Raw genomic sequence first — 24,465 nt, forward strand, 5'->3', positions numbered from 1 at the left:
GGAGCACAGGCTCCGGATGCGCAGGCTCAGCGGCCATGGCTCACGGGCCCAGCCACTCCACGGCACATGGGATCCTCCCGGACCGGGACACGAACCCGTGTCCCCTGCATCGGCAGGCGGACTCTCAACCACTGCGCCACCAGGGAAGCCCACTCAAGTCACTTTTTTTTTGACATCAGATTTGAAACTGTTTTAGGGCATTCATTATAGATTATAATGTATTCACTGCAAATTCTTTCTGTAAGACCTTCATATTACAAATCTTCTTAACATAATGAAACTGGCAAAAGACCTACCAGATTGTCTTTGACAGAGTGAGCTCAGGACAGAAGTGAGGAGGAGTTGGGTCAGGCAAGGGCATTAGCACCTGATGTAGCTGAGTTACCATTTTTTATTGTCTTATTAGCTTTAGTCCTTAGTAGAGTGTTCTAATTAACCAGTATGTTCCATAGTATATTTTATATGTGTGTATGTATGTATTTTTAGCACTATTATCAAAAAACAGATACTAGTATATATGTGTAATATATATATACAAATATATATATATTTACAATTCCCTAAAATTCTTATAGTAATGTCGTTAACTATTAGAATCATTTCCTAATTATATGTATGAAATAGGCTGGGTGACAATAACACAAATTCGTTGCAAGGCTACGGTATTTCACGTAGATGCCTTATTGACCCGTTATTTTTGTAACACTGGGGAAAGCCATGGTAGATGCAGTGTTCATGCTGCTTTTCCCCAGGACAGCTCTCTCTCATTACTGTGATGACGGTTATATCCAGATTCTGAATACTCAGAGACGCTCCAATCCAGTGCTGTAGACACTGAATACTTCATCCCCAAGGAATGTAGCACTCCCTCTGACACCAGTAAAATTGTGAAGGTGTGTGATAGATCAGGGGTCGGAATAAGAGGTAACAAATCCTTAAAGGTGCCCTGCCTCCTCTGTGAGTCCCTGCCCCTCTCTCTTGCCAACACAGAAGGTCACATATTTTAAAAATAATAAAGCTGGGGCTTCCCTGGTGGTGCAGTTGTTGAGAGTCTGCCTGCCGATGCAGGAGACGCGGGTTCGTGCTCCGGTCCGGGAGGATCCCACATGCCGCGGAGCGGCTGGGCCCGTGAGCCGTGGCCACTGAGCCTGCACGTCCGGAGCCTTTGCTCCGCAACGGGAGAGGCCACAACAGTGAGAGGCCCGTGTACCGCAAAAATAATAATAATAATAATAATAAAGCTTGTAAAGACACACCAGTAGAAGCAACAAGATACGTTCAAATGTAAAGTGTTACAATAAGCTATAATGCAGTTAAGAAGGCTGGTCTGGATGGGAAAGAATAAATACCTGGAACTCAGCACTAACTGTTAAAGATGGACATACATATACTGTACAACTCAGAAAAGGGTTCATTCATTCATTTATTCAACAAATACTGTTGAGCACCTTTACTACATTCCTGTCATTGTGCTCAGCACTGACTACACAAAAATAAACAAGATAGACAAGACGTCTGCCCTCTCAGAAACCAATCAAGGGTCTTCATCCCAAGGCAGCTGTGAAGGGTGACACCTCTCACTCAATTTTGTCCACAGTGTTTGGGGTCCCATGCATAGAGTCCCTGGGTCGATTTCCTGTGGGCAGACATATGTATAAAGAAATTATAATTCTGTAATTCAAAAGAGGAGTGATGGGCTTCTCTGGTGGCACAGTGGTTGAGAATCTGCCTGCCAATGCAGGGGACACAGGTTAGAGCCCTGGTCGGAAGATCCCACATGCCGCGGAGCAACTAGGCCCGTGAGCCACAACTACTGAGCCTGTGCGTCTGGAGCCTGTGCTCAGCAACAAGAGAGGCCGCGATAGTGAGAGGCCCGCGCACCGCGATGAAGAGTGGCCCCCCGCTTGCCACAACTGGAGAAAGCCCTCACACAGAAACAAAGACCCAACACAGCCATAAATAAATAAATATATTTTTTTTAAAAAGGAGTGAAATATGAGACCAAAGCTATATTGAGGAAAAGGTAAGGGAAAAAAAGAATAAATAGCTAGAGCTGTAACTAATGATCAAACTGTGTGAAATGTCTCAAGCTCTTTCTGGGGTGTGATTGGGTTGGCCAGAAAGTTCGTTTGGTTAATGAATATGTTGTTCAATAAAGTTCTTGGTGAAAATGAAAAATGTGTCTTTTATTTTTACTTAAAATCGAAAGAACTTTTTGGCCAACCCAGTATTTTGAGAGGATAGGTAGGAATATTTGTCCTTAGGACATTGAATTTTTTTCATTTTCTTTCCTTCTTTGCTTCCTTTCCTACCTCACTTTGTGTGTTTTACACAAATGACACACAAAATTATATTTGAGGCCATTGAAACTCTTATGAGAAAATATTGGTCAACTTTAATAAAAATTTTATATTATCAAAAGTAAGCATTGCTTACTGCTTATGCAATAGAAAAATAGAAATTAGGAGAATAAAATGGTATTTTCAACTTCACTACCAATTTCAGTCTCATCTGTCCATTAAATAAATTGAATCTAATAAAATATCATGTATTTTCAACTTTTTACTTTTACAAATAATGCTTAGCAAACATTTATACACATTTATCTTAAAGCATTTTGCTGTTTTTTTCCCCAAAGGATTAACTCTTAGAAGCAGATTGACTAGTTTAGAAGAGAGAGATTTTTAAGGTTGTTGAGCTGTTAGACAGTATCTTTATTAATTTTTTTTTTTTGCGGTACGCGGGCCTCTCACTCTTGTGGCCTCTCCCGTTGCGGAGCACAGGCTCCGGACGCTCAGGCTCAGCGGCCATGGCTCATGGGCCCAGCCGCTCCGCGGCATGTGGGATCTTTCCGGACCGGTGTCCCCTGCATTAGCCGGCGGACTTTCAACCACTGCTCCACCAGGGAAGCCCCTAGACAGTATCTTTAACCAGTTTTTACTATCAGCAGCAGTGTATGACAGTGCCTTTATTCTATACTTTCACCAACATTTAATATTTTTTAACACTTATCTGTAGTTAGTACTCAATATAGTATTTATATTAGTATATAGCTTATAATACGTATGTTAGTATATGTATAGTTTGTGTATATGTATATGTGTGCATTATTTTAAAATAAATCTGATACACATAAAATGGTATCTTATTTTCATTTGAATCTTTTATAAGGTTAAATATTTTAACTTGTTACCTAGTATTTTATGAATAGCCGTCATTATAGTCACCTGTTTTTTGTTTAAAGGAGTTTACCTTTTCTTTTTAGTTTATAATAGTATGTAAAAATATCAGTTTTCTCCCCTGCCATATATTGTAAATGTATTTTTCTCCAGTTTAAGAAAAAATGATTTTAAGACAGAAAAATTAACTACTTGTACATTTTGAATTTCAAGAGGACTCTATGATCCTTAATGAACAGTAACTTTTTTCCTTCCTCTTTAGGTTTTCTTTCTACCGTTAAGTAATACCATCCTCAGCTGTTTTAAAGATAATTCCATCTTCGCCTGGGAATGTGATACTCTTGTTTGCAAATATCAATTGCCAGCTCCACCTGAAAGCTCTAGTATATTATACAAAGTGTTTGCTGTGACCGGGTAATGTCCTCTTTAAGACACTAAGGATTTTTATGAAATTTAACTTCCAGGGAAATTTTATAAATTTTCATTCAGTATTTTATTGTCCTATAAGCAAAAGTTTCCTTCAAACTTAGATATGATCTAAGGTATGGTAATAAGTTTTTTACTTATTGTGGAAAATGTACACAAAAATATAAAAATACATGAAATCTCAAGGCTAGTACTCTCATTAGCTATAATAAGCATTAACTAATAGCCACTCCTATTTTGTCTATTACTCTACCTACCATTTCTCTATTGCACTGTCATAAAGCAAAGCCCAAGTGTATCGTTTCATGCATAAGTGTTTCAGCGTGTATCTCTAAAGGATAGGACCCTTTTTGAAACATAACCATGGTACTATCATCAGACTTAAAAATTCATAATATAATATTATCATATATCTGGTTATTCATATTTCCCTGATTTGTCTAATAATTATTTTTTATGGTTGGTTGGTTCACGTCAGGAGCAAAATAAGGTTCACACATTGCCTCGGTTGGTATATCTCTCTTTCTATATTTTCCTTGCAGTTTATTTGTTAAATAACTGGTCATTTGTCCTGTAGTTTTCTGCGTTCTGGATTTTGCTCTTTGCATCCCTGTGATGCTGTTTAATATGATCTTCTGTCATCTATATTTACTATAAACTGGTTACACCTATATTTCCTATAAATTGGAGGCTTGATCTTGATCTGGTTTGATTTGGGGGCAAGAAGACATTGTAGGCGGTTTGTGTACCTTCATCAAGAGAAACACAGAGCTCATTCTCTTATGATATTAGTGGCCATTGATGGTCATTACCTAGATATCGTGTGTTGCATTGGAGGTTAGCAAATGGTGCTATTCTAATTCTGTCTTTCCTTCTCCCTTATTAACCAAAACCTTCTATAGAAAGAAACTTCCTCTCATCAACTCTACTCCAGTAAAAATTAAAAAAAAAAAAAAAAAAAAGGAAGAAACTGCCTCTCAACTCTTTGGTTACTTTACTGTACAGTTTGTAAAGGAAAGGCAGGATAAATGCTGGATTTCTTCCTATTTTAAAAAAAAATTTTTTTTCACCAAAATAATGGATTGATTTTTTGGCATCTTCAAAGGTGGCCAATGAAGTTTTTTGTCTTTAATCTTTGTAAGCTCATGGACTTAAACACAGTTGACCTGATTTGACCCATTGAAGTTATTATTCTTAGTGATGCTCCAGTTCTCTCATCTTTGACCAGTGGGATCCTCTCCTGGTCGGCTTTGAACGAACCCTTTTGATACAACCCCGGTTGTCTGTGATAGTTCTCATTCTCTCTGGTCCAGCAAGATGTTCCAGTCTTGTCTTGTATATTTCCTGTCCCAAACCTGGAATCAGCCATTTCTCTAAAGGGTGTGGGTTTATTTTTGTGGGAAATGATATATTGACACTTAATCTGGATGCTAGGTTCTCACTGTGGGTGGGTTGGTCATTGTTTCCAGATATTAATGGATGTTATTTCCTCTCTTTCTCTCACCCTCTTCTTCTGAATTATCAGTAAATCCCATCAACTCTACCAAACTGTATCTTGAATTGGTCTACTTTCCTTTGTCCATTGCTACAGCTGTTACCCCAGTCCAAACTGTCGTAGTCTTTTTCAGGCTACTGTAATAGCTCCCTTATTTGGTCTCCCTGTTTTCAGTCTCATTTCCTAAAGTCAGTGTCTACAAAGCAGATAGAGTGGTCTTCTCAAATCATTAAGTCAGATCATGTCATTTCCCTATTGAACTCCCGTAAAAGGCTTTCCACTGCTCTTAGAAAATCCAACTCCCTGCCATGTCCCTGAGATCTTTTGTCCTCTGGTCTAGGCCTCCCTCTCTTTTCTCATCTTATTTCCCCTTACTGTGTTCCAGCCACACTTGAGTGTGGCTTCTCTTTGTTATTTACACCTATCTCAACATTTTTGTTCTGGCCAGTCAGGAATACTGACCAGCATGGAATTCTTTCTCCAAGTTACCCTGTGACTGGCCCATTCACATCATTTATGTAGTAGATCTTCCTCCTTTCCCAGCTCTGTAACATTACCTCGTTTTAGAGTTCTTTAAAGAACTTAACAGCTGATATCAAGTTCATTTATTTGTTTCTTTACCTTCCTCTAGACTGAAAATCCCCTGAGAGCAGGGATCTTACCTGTCTTCTTGTTTACCACTGTGTCCCTGGCACCTGGAGTGAAACCTAGCTTATAGTAGACTAATCCTTTGTGAATGAATGAGCAACAGCCTTGCAAATCAATACAGCTTATTCTTTCTGTACCTTTTAATCATAAAGTAGCTTTCTTTGGCAGGAAAAAAGTTTGGGGTTTTTGGTTTTTCATATAGCAATGCTGTTATCAATTCAGTACAGTCGTATGTGAAATACAGAAAGTTGGTTAGTAGTAAGTGACTGAGATTATGCTATAAAATATAAATGTTACTCAGAAACTCCCAGTCAAGTCATCAAACAGATATTTGTTAAGCTGGTATCTTAGCACAATAGGTAAAAAAAAAAAGCAAAAGAAAAAATCTACTGTAAACCTGAGTTTTCCTATATGGTAGCCACTGGATACCTGGGACTATTTAAATTAATAAAAATTAAATAAAATCAAGAATTAATTTCCTCAGAAACGCTAGCCACATTTTAGTTCTCAATAATCACATGTGGCTAGTAGTGACTACATTGGACAGCATAGATACAGAACATTTCTATCATCATATTGGATCAGATTGGACAGTGCTGCTATAAATAATTCATCTAGTCTTACTTTCTCACCTTTTTAAAATATAGAGATGGCCAAATCCTGGCTGCTGGGGGCAAATCGAATCATCTTCATTTGTGGTGCTTGGAAGCCAAACAACTATTTAGAATTATCCAGATGCCCACCAAAGTTCGAGCCATTCGCCACCTAGAATTTCTTCCTGATAGTTTTGATGCTGGTTCTAATCAGGTTAGTAACATAAATGTTAGTAAAGTTGTACTTTTTTGGAAAGATCGTTATCAATTTCCTCACTATGTTGGTTCTCTTATTTAACTTGTAGCCTGATTGTTACAAGGTTTTGAAACTGCTGAAAACTTGTAAAGAGTCTAAAACTGAAAAAAATGGAAAAATCTTAGGTTCTGTATATTACTGATAACTTGCCCTTTTTCTAAAATCAATATACTTTATGTCATACTTTATGGTTTACAGGGTGATTAAGCATGCTGTTTTTTATTTGATCCTTAAAGAATTCATTGAGTGTAGTCAGGGAAGGTATTCTCACCATTATACAGATTGTGACGCTGAAGCTTAGAAACACAAAGTGACTTTTCAACACTCCTTTAATTATAAGGATTAAAGGTAGGACTAGAACTGAAATGTTCTCACTTTGTTACATTGTGTTCTGTCTACCATAGCTGGCTGCCTCAATCCTATGAGACGTCTGCTCTTTCTATCTTCCCTTTGTCTACAGTGCGCTCCCCCGCCACACGCCTTTTTCCTCTTTAATAGTCGAATAGTTGAACCTTAACTTTCTTATTTTAAATTATCTTGGGTCTTGCACATTAACAAATTGTGTGTGTGTGTATGTGTGTGTTTTATGTATTTATGTATAATATATGTGTGTATCATATCTATTTTAAGCTTTTTGAGTAGATAATGCTTTCACATGGTTGAAAACATAAAAAAATATAAAAAGGCATAAAGTGAAGTCTTACTCTTTTCTCCCATTTGCCCAGTTATTCACTCTCCTTAACCCACTGCTGTTGTATAATCTTATGTTTTTCCCATTTTTTTTACCTTGTTTTTTCCTAACTTAGTTTACCTTGACGATTTTCCTATATCAGTACAGAACTTCGTTCTTTTTTTACAGGTGTATAGGTTTTTATAACCAGTCCTTTATTATTGGGCACTTAACCTGTTTTCAGTCCTCTTCTGTTACAAATGATGCTGCACTGAATAACATTTTTGTTTGCTTGTTTGTTTTTTGTTTTTGTAATTTATTTTTTGGCCGAGCCACACAGCGTGTAGGTTCTTAGTTCCCCAACCAGGGATCGAACCCGTGCCCCCTGCAGTGGAAGCACTGGAAGCACGGAGTCTTAACCACTAGACCGCCAGGGATGTCCCTTTTTTTTAATACACATAACTTTTGCACATGTCATTTTATACATCCTGTCTGTAGGATAAAATCCCAGAGTTAAAATAGTGGTACCAGGGTTAGGTGCATCTGTAATTTTGATAGATCTTGCCAAATTGCCTTCCAGAGAGGTTGCGTCAACTGTGAATAAGAGGGTTTCCTACCATCTGACCCAGAGAAGAACATGCTGTTTATTTATTTATTTTTTATTTTTCTTAATAAATTTGTTTATTTATGGCTGCATTGGGTCTTCATTGCTGTGTGTGGGCTTTCTCTAATTGTAGTGAACAGGGGCTACTCTTTGTTGTGGTGCACGGGCTTCTCATTGCAGTGGCTTCTCTTGTTGTGGACCACAGGCTGTAGGTACGCGGGCTTCAGTAGTTGTGGCACATGGGCTCAGTAGTTGTGGCTCACAGGCCTAGTTGCTCCGCAGCATGTGGGATCCCGGACCGGGGCTTGAACCTGTGTCCCCTGCATTGGCAGGCGGATTCTTAACCACTGCGCCACCAGGGAAGCCCCAGAACGTGCTTTCTAGGTTGTCACATTCATACTGCCTCCAACCACCTCTAGACTATGTCTTTCATGTAACAGGGGGCATCAGTGTTTCACGAGATCACATGGTGGCCCTGGGGAAAAGAACCTGTATGTGGACAAGGCAGCAGAGGGGTTAATGTTTCATGTGTTGAAGCTTTTTTAGTAAGTGTTTTTAAGTTCTAAGTTGTATGAGTTACAGCTAATTTTTTTTTCCCCTTGAAAGACTAGCTTCCCTCCGACCCGCAGCCTGACTGCCCTTGCAGCTCACAGACCTTCCCTCTCCACAGCCCAAATGCTAGTACAACTGCGGGAGTCACAGGTTTGTGTGGGGCAGCAGGACAGGTGTTAGCTCTGGTCAGGCTGGGGATGGGGAAGAGAAACAAGCCCTCCACCTTCCTTGCATCTGGCGGCCAGTGTGCAGTTAAGGTGAAGGACTGCCATCGTCTATACTCCCTCTGGAGGGATTGGTGGAGTTGCGCCTGCCTGTGGGGAGGGCTGATTCTTAGGTGACCTTTCTGTAGTGTGCCAGGATGGGCTCCTTACTGGTTCTGGGTAGAGCCAGGCTTATCTGGACCTGAACGGGGCGAATCTACATGAGCCGTAATTAGGGATTTTAAAATACATGACGGCTCTCTGCAAGTATAATCTCCTCTGACTGTCCTCCCTCCCCCACCAAAGAAAAGAAAACATGTAAATACACACGTGTGTATGTGTGTAGTTTGACTTGCAGACATTTGACTTTTTTTAATTGAGGTATAATTGACGTAGAACATTATGTTAGTTTCAGGTGTACAACATGATGATTCAGTATTTGTATACATTGCAAAATGATCAACATAATAAGTCCAGTTAACATCTGAGACTTGACTCTTAAATGTGTTTTAAGAACTTATATGTTGTTTCCCTCTACTCTTAGGTTCTTGGAGTGCTCTGTCAGGATGGCATTATGAGATTTGTTAATATACAGACTTGTAAACTTCTCTTTGAAATTGGGAGCCTTGACGAAGGAATTAGTTCATCAGCAATTAGCCCCCATGGACGGTACATTGCATCTATTATGGAAAATGGAAGTCTGAACATATATTCAGTTCAGACTTTAACAAAAGAAATAAATAAGGTATGTTATCAAGTAAACAATATCTTTTTTCTTTTAAGATTTAAATGCTGTATCATCAAAAATAAAAACTCCGTGTTACAAGTTTCTAACCTCCTTGCACCTTATCCATTTTCCTGGATGTGGTTTCTGCTCTTACCCCCAAAGCCACATCTCCAGATTTTTCTCACCCATGCTGCATCCCTAAATTGTCTTCACAAAAGGCATCTGTTTGGAGTCCTTGTCCCATTCAGGGTGCCCCTCTGATCTGCTTTCCGAAAGAGGTCTTCAGTTCCAGTCTCTTCTTTTCTGTCCCCTTCTTCCCATTGTTGTAGGCTAGACACCTTGGAGCACTATGTCTGTTTCTATTCCTGTATTTCGCAGATCTAGTCAACACTAAGTCCCGTAGTCCTTGAATCTGAGCTGCCTCTGTATGTGCCGCCTGTTCTGTCTCCATATTGGCCATCCCTGTGCTGGTGCTCACTTGCTGCTCTCGAATAACAGTAACTTAAACAAATATACCAAAACCCAGAGCCCTCAGTGCCCGCTCCTGCCCGTCAGTCATCTTTTATGGGTTTTTTTTTTAATTCTTTTTTTTATTCTTTTGCTTTTCTCCATCTTCTTTTATATAACATTTTTCTTTTTTAAAATTTATTTATTTATTTTTGGCTGCATCGGGTCTTTGTTGCTGTGCGCGGGCTTTCTCTAGTTGTGGCTAGAGGCAGTAGTAGCTGAGGCTACTCTTCGTTGCAGTGCGCGGGCTTCTCATCGCGGTGGCTTCTCTTTGTTGTGGAACACGGGCTCTAGGTGCACGGGCTTCAGTAGTTGTGGCTCGCAGGCTCAGTAGTTGTGGCGCGTGGGCTTAGTTGCTCTGCGGTATGTGGGATCTTCCCAGACCAGGGCTCGAACCTGTGCCCCCTGCATTGACAGATTCTTAACCACTGCACCACCAGGGAAGTCCCAATGTAACAGGTTTCTAAAATAATACTTTCATCATCGTTTCTAAAATAATGCTATCTTAGTGGCTTCCTTCCTTTTGCCTGTTGCATTGAGTCCACACTCCTATGCCTGGCTCTCCAAGTCCTCTCTAATCTTGTCATCTCTCCCTAATGTGTTTCCTCATACTTTCAGCTTCCCTCATTGTGCCCCGTAGGCACCGTGCTCATTTCTACGTCTGTTATTACACTACTCACCTCATCTAAAATATACTTCCCACTTCTCTTATGGTTATCTAAAACTCCCCCAGCTCGTTGTCAAGTCCAGTTGTTCTGTGGGAGCCTTTCCAGGTCTGGAATTGTATCACAGTAGCCCTGAGAGGGACTTCGGTGATCACCTAGTCTAACCATTTCGTTTTACAGGGGTAGCAGCTCATGCCCCAACCTAATGACACAGCTAGTCCTTAGCAGGCCCAAGTGTTCTATTCTTAATACGATAATCTTGTTGCTATGTGCCCGCTCCTTTTTACCTTTTTCTTTTCCAATTAGACAGATAATAAGTTCTTATTACAGAGCAAAATCAAGATACAGATAAGCAAATAGATCAGCAAGTCTCACCATTCTTAGATGATTTTGAAATGTATGCCTACTCAGTCTTTTGTTCTGTGTGTGTAAATGTATACAGTCTACATGATTCACAGATTCTATAGTTGTGAGTTTGTCTGTTGGTGAAAATTTATCTGCAACTCTAAAATCAGTCCTCACCGCATATTTACAGACATTTGCATGTGCAGAGCGCAAGAAATTGGAGTTGCCTTCATGCAGGTTCCCCCCTAGGTCAGACAAAGCAGCACTCAGCCTTATTTCAGCTCTCCATGGGAACAAGTGTCCTTCTCGTGGTCTGTTTAGTGCCACATGTTTCACATTCTTGTGATTTTTGTCGGTGATTTTGCTGTTTAAAATGTCCCCCAACCACAGTGTTGACGTGCTGTCTGGTATCCTAAGCACAAGAGGGCTGGGAGGTGTCTCAGGGGGAACATATGTGTGTTAGATAAGCTTCATTCAGGAATGAGCTACAGTGCTGTTGGCATGAGTTCAGTGCTAATGAATCAACACTGTACAGTCAATGAGCGTCTTTATTTATTTTTATTTATTTATTTTTGGCAGCATTGGGTCTTTGTTGCTGCACGTGGGCTTTCTCTAGTTGCGGTGAGCGGGGGCTACTCTTCATTGCGGTGCATGGACTTATTATGGTGGCTTCTCTTGGTGCAGAGCATGGGCTCTAGGCACGCCGACTTCAGTAGTTGTGGCTTACGGGCTCTAGAGCACAGGCTCAGTAGTTGTGGCACACGGGCTTAGTTGCTTCGCGGCATGTGGGATCTTCCCCGACCAGGGCTCGAACCTGTGTCCCCTGCATTGGCAGGCGGATTCTTAACCACTGCGCCACCAGGGAAGCCCACATTATTCATTCTTTTTTTTTTTTTTTTTGCAGTACGCGGGCCTCTCACTGTTGTGGCCTCTCCTGTGGCAGAGCACAGGCTCCGGACGCGCAGGCTCAGCGGCCATGGCTCACGGGCCCAGCCGCTCCGCGGCATGTGGGATCTTCTCAGACCGGGGCACGAACCCGTGTCCCCTGCATCGGCAGGCAGACTCTCAACCACTGTGCCACCAGAGAAGCCCCACATTATTCATTCTTAATGAGAGTTGTTAGCCTAGCTGAATTTTATAAGAGCTAGATAAAGGTTATTAATAGAAACAAAGATCTGAGAAAAACCAAGGTAAGCATGAGTCATTGGCTTCCTCTCTGTTATTTGTTAATCAAATTGAGGTCATATTGGCCAGAAAATCTAGCTTATAACAGAAGAAGAATAAATTTTTTTTTTTTTTGGACACATTACCAGCACCACTAGTGCTATTCCAGGCATACAAAATGCCCAGGTTTATGCAAAACTTATTACCCGTGTCTCATTCCTTCAAGTCCTATTTTCTTGCCATTGGAGAATTTCTGGTATTGTGCTAATAATAAGTAAGCTAATTCCTATTTCTGTGTTGAAGTTTTAACACTCCTAAGGTGTGGCAATTCAGGTCATATCTCAGGCTCCAACTTCTGGGAAATTCCTTCATGGAAGAACCATGAAAAATGTGGCACTAGGATAAATATTACAATAAAGATATAGAAGAATGGACTGAGGTTAGAAGATAGTTCAGGGATATTGAAGATGGGCAATATTCAGAAATCAGACCACTATTAATTACATTTCATAGGTAAAGAATTAAATCATAGAGTAAGTGGTCATTGTACTTTATTTTGGTCAGAGTTATTGTTATTATATTTTGTATTCTGTACTCTTTCTAGGTGTGAATAAATACCAATGTATCCTAGAAAAACACTATTAAAAAACCCTTACAGGGCTTCCCTGGTGACTCAGTGGTTGAGAGTCTGCCTCCCGATGCAGGAGACACGGGTTCGTGTTCCAGTCTGGGAAGATCCCACATGCCGCGGAGCGGCTAGGCCCGTGAGCCATGGCCGCTGAGCCTGTGCGTCCGGAGCCTGTGCTCCGCAATGGGAGAAGCCCCAACAGTGAGAGGCCCGCATACCGAGAAAAAAAAAAAAAAACCCTTACAGATGCAGTTAAAACTTCAGATACTTTTCAAAATAATTTTAAAACAAATAAAAATGCAGTATCGATGCCATGTGTATTACCTGCTCTATACATTTTACAGTGTTATGTGTCGTACATACTGCAGTTGACAATAGGGAGTATTTTCTTGGTCTCCTATAATAGGCTGCAGGTTTCAAAAGCAGAAGTCCTGAACCTTTGAAAGCAACGTGAGAAAAATCTCTGTTTGAAAAACCTCAAAGTAGTCTTTTTATAGTCTGTTATTTAAAAAGAGTCAAGATGTTTGCTTTGTTCTGTTCATTTCTTTTGGGGACGAAGGGGGAGGAGGTCAGAAAAGTTTGGTTTCTGCTTCAGAGAGCTTTCCCAAAGAGTGGTGATTCATTTCCATTGTACGTCATCATGGAAGCCCACTCTTCTGGCTTTCATGACAGCTTGAATTCAGGGTGATGTGTGTAATATTTGTTTTTCTGAAATCTAATACGTTCATTTGGACATTTGGGGTATATTGTGTCCTTATTCTCATATGCAAGGAATTGGCACTTTGGCTTCAAGAAAAATTATTTAAAAATCACAAATCCACCTTGTCTTTGATCTGGATCTGGGCTAATTACTAAGGGAACATTCAGCAGTAATGGTCTCAAACATTTAAAACACCCTGTGAAAGTCATTTTACTTGAATCATACTTAGAACTCAGAAAGCCGGAGCTATATTTTCTGCTTATTTTCTTTGAACAATGAAGATCTTTTTATTTCAAAGAGAGTGTTATTCACAGAGAAAATGTCTTAGTGAATCATTTTACCTTAAGTAAATTGAAGTTGTTGGGGGCTTATTTTCCTGTTTGATGAGCCCCATAAAAATGAGGGTTTGGCACCTAAGTCGTGCTTTCGGCCCTCCCTCTGAAGCTGTTGATGCAGTCAGGGACTGGCAGCCATCTCCATGTAGATTAGAAAATGTAACCAAGGACAAGGCAGGGGTCCCGTGCTTTCAGAGGAAAGTTTCCCTCAAAGAAATTTCACCTGAGCCCAAAGAATGTTAGGGTGCTTCTCTCAGCATTCTAGAGGGCCCTGTGTGTAACTGGGCCTTCTCTGCAGCAGATTACCGCCTTACTACTCACTTTATCATACAGGTGTAAAAAATGGATTGATACTGTATGATTAAGGCCAGCTTTCAAGGAATAACGAAATTCTGTTTATTGTTGTTAATCATGATCTTTATTACGTTGCTCAAAGGAATTCAGCAGAAATTTGCTTTGATTCGTTAGTCAACAAGGAAACATTCTTGGACATTTTATTTACACTTTTTGCCTTAAGGATAATTATATCTATTAAGGCATATTACTAAATTGAGCAAAATACATTTTGTAAATTATATGTTAACAGGTCTATTTTCCAAGGATAACCACTGGATTTCCACCCCCCCCTTTTAGCCACCGCCTCCTTTAGTGAAAGTGATTGAAGATTTGCCTAAGAGGAAAGTGAATTCTGGTGACTTTAAGATGAAAGTAACGTCAGGAAGAGTACAGCGGCCAGCAAAATCAAGGGAAAACAAAATACAAGCTAGAATATTAAAGCAAGACCTGACTGGTAATTTTGAAAATAAAGAGGTAAGACCATATTAAACTTTTGTTTGTCATGGCTCTGCTGTAGACAAGTCTTATGATTTCTAGACCATCATCATTCTTCCTTCTCTTAGGAATTAAAGGAAAATTATAGAAAAGAAGCAAGTTGTAACTGAAATTATAACATGCTTTTAAAACTTTTTAATATAAAATTAATACACGTTTATGGTTTTTTTTTAAAAGTCAAATAAAACAGTATAGAATTGCACTGTCCAATATGCTAGCCACTAGTCACATGTGGCTAATCTGATTTGAGATGTGGTATATGTGTGAAATACACATCAGATATTGAGATTTTATTATGAACAAAAGAATGTAAAATATCTTTTTAAAAATTGAAGTGTAGTTGATTTACAGTATTATATTAGTACAAAATAGTGATTCAGTATTTTTATAGATTATACTCCACTTAAAGTTATTATAAAATATTGGCTATATTCCTGGTGCCATATATCCTTGTAGCTTCTTTATTTTATACATAGTAGTTTGTACCCCTTAATCTCCTACCCCTAAAGAATGTACAATATCATATTAGTTAATAATTTTATGCTAATTATATGTTGAAATGATCATATTTTTACTACATTGGGTTAAATAAATGTATTAAATTTGATTTTTACCTGCTGCTTTTGACTTTTTTTTAACATGAAACTTAAATTATATTTTTTAAGAAAACTTAAATTACATTTGTCTCTTGCTTATCTCTTAGACAATGCTAGTATAGAGGTTGTAAAGGGAAAAGAACAAAAGCATACTTTTCTTCCTCCCTGTGCCCTAGCCCACTCTTCATTGCACTCCCCAGAGGTGACCATTGTTAATAGTTGTTGATGGGACTTCCCTGGTGGCGCAGTGGTTAAGAATCCACCTGCCAATGCAGGGGACACGGGTTCAATCCCTGGCCTGGGAGTATCCCACATGCCGCAGAGCAACTAAGCCCGTGTGCCACAACTAATGAGCCCATGTGCCACAACTACTGAAGCCCGTGCACCTAAAGCCTGTGCTCCATGACAAGAGAAGCCACCACAACGAGAAGCCCACACAAAGACCCAACGCAGCCAAAAATAAAACTAAAATAAAATAAAATTTAAAGAAAAGATAATTGTTGATATCCTTTCAGAAGTTTTCTGTGTATAAACATAATGTATATCTGTGTCTGTTACGTTTTAAAAATTTTTTTACATAAATGGAATCATACTGTAGCACTGTTTTATAACTTGTTCTTATCACTTAACAGATTGAATATCTTTATATTAGTGCATGTAGTGCTACAGCATTTTAAAACTATTTGCCTAGTATTGCATTTATGGATATAACTTAATTTATCTCACTAGGACTCTGCTGACTGGCATTTAGGTTGTATCGTCAGTCTTCTGTTAATACAATCTGATGCAGTGGATGTTCCTAGAACATTTGAACAAACGTATCTGTAGAAGTAGAATTTTTAAGTCAGAGCAAAAAGTGCATAAAAATTTTGATAGTAGAATTACCTATTTCAGTCAGTTTTATTCTCTTCTTTATATGTATTTTTTTTTTGTATTTTCTTAATTTTCTGCGAAGAGCATATATTGCTTTGGAATTGAAGGAAAATGTGCACATTAATAGACAACCTGCTAACACTTTCAAGGACTTTCAGAACTTGCTATTGACAGTTAGTCAATCACATGCATAAAAATGCACAGCTCAGTACATTTTTACAGACCGAATACACCTGTGTTACCAGCACCCAGATCAAAGAATGGACCATTCCCAGCACCCTGGAAGCCCCTCTGCTGCTCCCTTCCAGACACTTGCCCCCTAACCCCAGGCATCACTACTCCTCCCTTTTAACACCGTAGATTAGTTTTGCCTTTTTTGTACTTATGTTCATTGGATCATTCAGTTGGTGCTCTTTTGTTTCTGGCTTCTTTCATTTAACGGTGTGTTGGAGAGAGCCATGTGGTCGTAAACCATTCACTCACAGCTGTATAGAATTCCGTTGAGTGAATAAACCATGCTTTATCCATTCCGCTATTGGTAGGCATTTGGGTAGTTTTCTGGGTTTTTTTGCTATTAGAAGCAGTGCTGCTCTGAACATTTTAAGGCATCTTTGTTGAGCATAAGGGCATGTTTCTGTTGGCTGTAAACCTAGGAATGGAATTACTGGCATATGGGCTATGCATATGTGTTCAGCTTTAGTAAATACTGTCAGATAGTTTCCCAGGTGGTTGATTTAAACAATCCATATTCCCACCAAGAGGTATCTGAGGGTTCCAGTTGCTTTATGTTCTTAGCAACTGTTGGTATTTTTCACATTAATTTTAACCTCTTTTCTTCTATAAGCAGTTTTAAAATGTGAAACTTCCCTCAAAAGAAGAATGTGTAAAGTGTTGTCTACCAGGGAAGTTTATTAGAAACTCAGTGCCCAGGGTTTTTACTGGAGGCTGGTTATAGGCACCCTTGCAAAATTCCAGACTCCACAAGGAAAGCAGGTGCTCAGCATAAACCACAGTGTACAGTTTAGGCACGGTGAGCCGCTCCTGTTCGTTCTGGAGATAGTGGGAACTTCCTCGAAATCCAGATAGCTGGACACCAGACAAGGGCCAACCTTCAAGTGGGCCTTTCTAAGGGTAGCAGTCACGGACCTGCCATGTTAACTCTTTTCTGGACATATTCATATCCACATTAAGAAATAGAGTATTACCAGTAACTCTGAAGTCCCCTGTGTGGTTGGCCCCAGTCGCATTTCTCTCCCTGTCCCATAGATGTAACCGTTGTCCTCACTTTTGCATTATGTCCTTGGCTTCCCTTATAGTTTTATCGCCTCTACAACGTAACCCTAAACAAAATACTGTTTAGTTTTAAACTAAGTAGCAGGCACAAACCTAGCTGAGTAAAGGTTGGGCGGTATTGACCCTATTAGTTGAATGTGTTTCTGAGACATGGTCTGGCTTCAGCTTTCCTGAGAGTTCACAGGAGCCTTTTCTGAGAAAACTAGTGTGGGCATGGTGATTATTGACTTCTGGGAAATAAAAGTGACACCATGGTCAGGGCATCTGGCAGCCCTTGGTCTGGATCAAAGTTGGAAGCCCTACAGAAATATTGTCTGGGAGTGGGCAGCTTCTAAAAACCCATAGCCAGTTCTAAGGAGTAGGTCAAAGTAGAGCACTTCTGTGGGTGAAATGCCTGTCCTCAACTAATCGTGGCATCAGGACATGGAAAGGGAAGTAGGAGCTTCATCAGCTCATGGTGAAGACAAAAGTAGTTGAAACTCAGGCCAATCCCCCTGGGCATTCTGACCTTTGTTTAAAGAGGCTTCAGTGGCAGCGGGTGTCTTGGTAACAACAGTGAACAGAGACAGTGAACGTGTCTCTTTTATGGATTGCATTGCTCCAGTCTGGGCTAATTGCCCTTAATGTCTGGTACATGGCTCTCAAACGGGGATCTTCATTCACCATCATCTTGGGCTGTCCCTTACCTCCCTCTTACACTTCGATTACCTGTTTCTTATGTGGTGAAAAGAGCACTGAACTAAGTCAGAAAATGTGGCTTTGAGTCTTGAGCCAAGACTCAACAGATTTGTGATCTTAAGCAAGTTGCTGAACTTCTCTGACCTTCCCATTTTCTCAAAGAAAGGAAGACAAAACATCTCGTCTGTTTCATATAGTTGTTAGGCTTAAACGAGATCATCTATGAAAATGGCTTTATGATCCTAAAATCTATAAAATGTTTTTCCATTAAGATAAAAATTGACTTAAAAGTTAAAAGTGCAAAAAAATAAAAGAGATGGAGCAAGAAAGGAAAAAATTATCCAGATGCTTTGCTCTTGCTACAGGGATTGGCAGAGGACAGCCCATGGGCCCAATCTGGCTACTCAAGCTAAGGATGATTTTTATATTTTTAAATGATTGCATTTTAAATGGTCATATGAGTACCTGCATAATATGCTTGATTCTGCCTCTTGACCCACAAAGCCTAAAATACTTACTCTCTGACCTTTGACAGTAAAAGTTTGTCAAACCCTGTTACAGGGTAAAAAAAGATGTCATAAACTTTATCTGCTGTGTATATGCATACTCAAGAGAGAGAAAGAGAGAGAGAGAGTGTGTGTGTGTGTGTGTGTGTGTGTGTGTGTGGAGACTCCCATGATATAAAATATTTTTTACTGTGTATTGTGTTCCAAAGTTGGAAAGCCACTGTGGACTAGATTACCTTTTCAGTTTTAAGATTATGTCACTTATTGATACTATTTCTTTTCTTTATAGAGTGAGTTTTCAGATGGATTAAACAAAAAGCGTTTACAAATCTTATTAAAAGGCTATGGTGAATATCCAACGAAATACAGGTAAAATTTAAATTCTTGCATGTTAAATCAATCTTATTCTCCTAATTTTTCTTGGTTAAAATTATGTTTTAATTTCAGAATGTTCATTTGGCGCTCTCTGCTACAGCTGCCTGAAAATCATACTGCATTTAGTAATCTTATAGATAAAGGTATTCATGTGGCATTTCTCAACCTTCAGAAGAGATACCCCATCAAAAGTAGGAAACTATTCAGAGTATTACAGAGGTATGTATGTTCAGTATTTTACAGCAATGTGTATCTCCCCCAAGATATTTATTAATTACAAATGGGAAAATGGTGATTTCATAGTAGAGAAACTTAGCAGACACCTCCTTAACCAAGTAATCAAATTTAAAATCACCAGTAATAAATCCTATCAGTGTGTTGCACATCACTTTTGTGGTATTCTTGCCGAAAACTTATAACCTCAGTCTAATCATGGGAAAACAGATACACCCAAATTTCACCACATTTACCTTCTGTATCATTTTTCATCATGTGAATGTGTTATTTATTCAAATAAATTTTAACAAGCTTCTCTGGTCTTATTTTATTCACAGAACCCTCTCCGCATTAGCTCACTGGTCCACCATCTTTAGTGACACACCGTATCTTCCACTTCTGGCATTTCCATTTGTAAAATTGTTCCAGAACAACCAGCTCATCTGTTTTGAAGTTGTTGCTACTCTTATAAGTAAGTAAATAAGTAAATAATGAAACCAAGAGTAGATACTTATACATTTTCCAATCCTTTGCAACATTTAACAATTCTAGTGTGAGACAGTCAGACATAGAACATAAAATGGAGAGTTTGGACATTTATACATAAATAAACCTTTTTACTTACAATGAAGTTTGGATGGTTGCATTTTAGAAGATACTGTTACAGGCTAGATTTTGTTAGTAAGAAGGAAGCAGATGTTTCACTTATTGAAAGTCAGTTATTATTCATAAGACTGCAGTAAGTATGTAAAGCATTTAGCACACGATGCCTAATGTGGCAGGTGTTGGCAGTTACCCCCATTCTCATCATCCATAGCTAACATTTAATGAGAACTTTCTGTGTACCAGGTACCATTCTAAGTGGTTTTTTTCTTTATTAACTCATTTAACCGTACAGCAATCCTGTAGGGTAGGTGTTATATATTATTATTCCCTTTTTATAGTTGAGGAAACTGAGGCACAGAGAGCTTAAGTTCCATGATTAGGTTAATGACAGAATAAGGATTTGAACCCAGGACTCAGAACCTATAGCTGTACTCCCATTGTGTTATTGCCTCATCATTATCATCTACACTAAAAAATGAGTCATTTTTTTTCATATTAGTAAAATCAGCTAAATGGTTAATGAACTGGATCCAAATTAAACCAACACTGGTTTAACAAAAATAACATTTTTGTATGTATTTTTCTTGTACAAAGGAGATATGCACTTAACTATAACAATAAAATTCTGAAAAGTAGAAATAAAAAGATCCCAGCGTACATATTGTGAATATTTTAGTTTACTTCTCTTTACAGATTTTCGTTCATTTTATTATGCTGTATTTGCTTTAGTAAGTTTTTACCAATCATTGGAGGAAATATAGGAAAATATACAAAAGAAAAGAAAATTCATGAATATTCCTCTTCCTCAGAAACAATCTTGATGATATATTAATGAATTTCTTTTAAGAGCATTTCCCTAAATCATTAAATATCTTAAAAAATATAATTTATTGCCTATATAATGTTTCATCTTATACCATAATGTATCCCCCAACTGTTAGACTTCTAGGGTTTATTTTTATAATTATACTACTTTTATTTCATATGATATATACATTTCTCTTATTTGTATACACTTTGTAAACATTTTATTGTTTATTGTAATTCTGTAATGTACATGGTCTAGTTTAATTGTTGGACATTTAGATTGTTTCTAATTTTTATGTATTAAAAGTAACAATGTTGTGACTAGCTTCACATTCATAAATTTATAATAATCTCTTTTGGTTGGAGTCCCAGAATTGGTATCATTAGGTCATAAAATATGAATATTCTAATTGATTCCACTAAAGGGTTGTACGTTTACCCTGTCAGTAACACTAAGAGTTTTAAAAGGAAAAGAAACAAGAACAAAAGATGAACAATCCACTTTAAAAATGGGCAAGGGCTTGAATGGATGTTTCTCCAAAGAAGATGTACAAATGAGCTACTGAGCCGATGAAAAGATGTCCAGGATCATTAGTCATTAGGGAAATGCAGATCAAAACCACAGTGAGACACCACTTCACACCTACTAGGATGGCTGTAATTTAAAAGAAAATATGTGTTGGCAAGGATGTGGAAAAATTGTAACCTTTGTACATTGCTGATAGAAATGTAAAATGGTGCAGTCACTGTGGAAAACAGTTTGGTGGTTCTTCAAAAAGTTAAACATAGAATTACCATATAACCCCACAGTTGTACTCCTAGGGATATCCCCCCCAAAATTGAATCAAATAGTCTCTGTAAATACTTGTATACAAATATGTTTGTGGAGCATTATTCCCAATAGCCAAAAGATGGAAACAACCCAAATATCCATTAACAGATGAATGGAGAAACCATATCTGTATATATACAGTGGAATATTATTCAGCCATAAAAAGCAGTGACATTCTGACGCCTGCTACAACATGGATGAGCCTTGGAAACATGTTTAGTGAAAAAAGCTAGACACTGAAGGACAGATTTATGTGAAATTTCTCAAATAGGCACAGAAAGTAGATTAGAGGTTACCAGGGCTGGGGAAGTAGAAATGGGAAGTTAATGCTGAATAGGTTCAGAGTTTCTGTCTGGGAAAGGATTTTGGAAATAGTGATGGTTGCACAACATTGTGAATAGAATTAATGTCACTGAATGGTACACTTAAAAATGGTTAAAACGGCAAATTATATTTTACCACAAGAAAGAAAAACAGATTATATCTAATTTAGAGTAGGCATGCACAACTATATCTTTTACTTCCAGTAAAATCTTGTTACATAGCTACGTATGATTATATACTAAGGAAATTGATTTTTCTCTTCTGAAACTGAAATCTAAATCTAAAAGATCCATGACAGTCAGCATGAGTAGCTATGGATTTTCATCAAGGGTCTCAAACTAGTTTTATTCAACTAAATGTTAGCCCTGCTTTGGGATAAGCCATTGTTTTGGCTTTCAGGTTACAGTCTAGTTGGGGCCAAGAAGAAACTGTGAAGGAATATAGTTACTTCTATGTGTAACTTGGAATACGTTTATAAAAGTCATTTTTAAGCACCTTTAGAGCTCCTCTTATAACCAGGAGGAAATTCTTCAGCTTTGGTGAAGGGCCTCCACACGATGACCATTTCTCTTTATTCTCCTCTCAGTCAATCCTGTCTCTAGGTCGTCCACCCATACTTCTGTGTGGTGGCACCTAGCAGAATACAAGAGGAGACGTTTACTGTATAAAACAGGGCTTCCCTCTTGCTTAATTGAAAAGTTGTTCTATTGATGAAGATTCAATATAAGAGGGCTTTGTGTATGTGTGTGGTGTTTTAAAATTCCCAAAACTAGCAGTGTCTGGGACATCATAGGTACTTACTTAGGAGAGGTTGGATTTTTCTGTCAAAGTTAACCTGTTAAGAGCAGCAGTTAAAGAAGCTAAAATGTTTCTTTTAAAGCTTAGTTTTTGCAAGATTTTATTTATGACTTAATTATTAACTCACATCTAAATACTTAACTAATAAATGAAATAATGGAATAAACCATATGTAATCCAGTATTCTGATCAGACCATTTGCTAACTTGAGAAAGATCTTATCGTCAAAACATGAAACCCCAGCTCAATATTTAAAATAAAAAAATCTGAATTTAATAATTATGTTTTTTTGTTTTGTTTTGTTTTTTTATTTATTTATGGCTGTGTTGGGTCTTCGTTTCTGTGCATGGGCTTTCTCTAGTTGTGGCAAGTGGGGGTCACTCTTCATCGCGGTGCGCAGGCCTCTCACTATCGCAGCCTCTGTTGCGGAGCACAGGCTCCAGACGCGCAGGCTCAGTAATTGTGGCTCACGGGCCCAGTTGCTCCATGGCATGTGGGATCTTCCCAGACCAGGGCTCGAACCTGTGTCCCCTGCATTGGCAGGCAGATTCTCAACCACTGCGCCACCAGGGAAGCCCCTAATAATTATGGAAAGTTTTGGTGGTTAGACATAGGTTCATTGAGCAGTGAAACTGATCATCTTCTTAGGGTTTTTGGAAAAGAATGTTTTGGGGGTTGTGCTGGTTACTAAGTGAGAGTGAGTTAAAGTCAGCCTTAGAAGCCTCTTCAGTGGAATGGATTCTCCTTTCTATTGGCTGACTTTCAGAGGACACTGCTGCAGCTGTCACTGATTGGTTGGTTTTCAAAGTCAAGTTTACTGAAACAAGTTGTCATTGATCAGTTAGATTTAAAACCAGTCCTGGTGACTGCCTGTTACCATAGCTATAGAACACTCTTTTCCTAGAAATGGGACTCTTTAATTAGGAATGAATTTTAGTAGATTTGAGGAGATTGCCATTTAACATTGATTACATTTTATCAAAGACTTAAATAGGGACCTTTTTTAAGAGGGTCATTTTGTTAACCAGGAGAAACCTAAATTCATGCAGCACACAAGCCAGCAGGAAACAGAGCCTTATAGCTACCATCAGGAATACTTTGGGAAGGTTTGTTTGTTTTAGTTGACACTTTCTCATTGACTGCTCTGAAGAAACGGGAATATTCTATAAACCTGAAATACCGCGGTAACATGATGGAGTTTTAAAATCTATTGTTCTAGAATTTAAAGAGTTATGTTTTCCTTATTAATGGGCATGTTGAGGATATAAAGAGTGGATACATTTAAGAACTGCAAAGCTCTTTGATGATATAGAAAGGTAAAGGTAAATTTTCAATTTTTTTCTTCATAGTCAATTGGTGTCAACACTGGTTTGAATATTTTCCTAATCCTCCTATCAATATTCTTAGTATGATAGAAAATGTTTTGGCATTTCATGACAAGGAACTCCTGCAACACTTCATAAATCATGATATAACTTCCCAGGTAAGAAATGTAAGGTTTTTAGAATAACAACTTATTTTGGAAGCTAACATTGGTTCTGGTATAAATCAGACAGTATTTTCTTGAAAGAATATAATAAACATACTACTGTTATGCTTTTAATAGTATTCCATTTTTTTTCTTCATTAAACTGCTTTCCTGAAAGTCTGTAAAGAAGAGCCCAAATTCGAGTAGTTCTTTTCATAATTATGTTCTTAATATAATGATTTTAGTGTCTAAACCAAATGAGCATATTAGCAATGGCTGTTATGACTTTTCCCTCAAGAGCTAATACATTTTTTCTTATTTATTTTAGCTGTATGCATGGCCTCTTCTTGAAACTGTGTTCTCGGAAGTACTGACAAGAGAGGAGTGGCTAAAATTATTTGATAATGTCTTTTCCAACCATCCTTCATTCCTCCTGATGACTGTTGTGGCCTACAACATATGTTCTAGAGCTCCTTTGCTCAACTGTAATCTTAAAGATGATTTTGAGGTACATATCCTTGTTCTTAAGTAGTGGTTCTCAAATTTCATTTATTTCAATTAAAAA

The 24,465-nt window shown here is 38.4% G+C and overlaps 1 protein-coding gene across 1 annotated transcript in view; it reads left to right on the plus strand.

Annotated features, from left to right (window-relative positions):
- The window catches only part of TBC1D31 (TBC1 domain family member 31), a 61,248-nt gene that overhangs the window by 14,445 nt on the left and 22,338 nt on the right, over positions 1 to 24,465 (plus strand). The window contains exons 5-13 of the mRNA XM_007456033.1: positions 3,442 to 3,593; positions 6,396 to 6,555; positions 9,171 to 9,371; positions 14,331 to 14,507; positions 18,764 to 18,843; positions 18,922 to 19,068; positions 19,404 to 19,537; positions 23,782 to 23,915; positions 24,229 to 24,408. Of these exons, the coding sequence (XP_007456095.1) occupies positions 3,442 to 3,593; positions 6,396 to 6,555; positions 9,171 to 9,371; positions 14,331 to 14,507; positions 18,764 to 18,843; positions 18,922 to 19,068; positions 19,404 to 19,537; positions 23,782 to 23,915; positions 24,229 to 24,408 (1,365 nt within the window). The remainder of the gene's footprint in view (positions 1 to 3,441; positions 3,594 to 6,395; positions 6,556 to 9,170; positions 9,372 to 14,330; positions 14,508 to 18,763; positions 18,844 to 18,921; positions 19,069 to 19,403; positions 19,538 to 23,781; positions 23,916 to 24,228; positions 24,409 to 24,465) is intronic.

This window comes from Lipotes vexillifer, unplaced genomic scaffold, assembly GCF_000442215.2.
Source record: "Lipotes vexillifer unplaced genomic scaffold, Lipotes_vexillifer_v1.1 scaffold84, whole genome shotgun sequence".
NCBI lineage: Eukaryota > Metazoa > Chordata > Mammalia > Artiodactyla > Lipotidae > Lipotes > Lipotes vexillifer.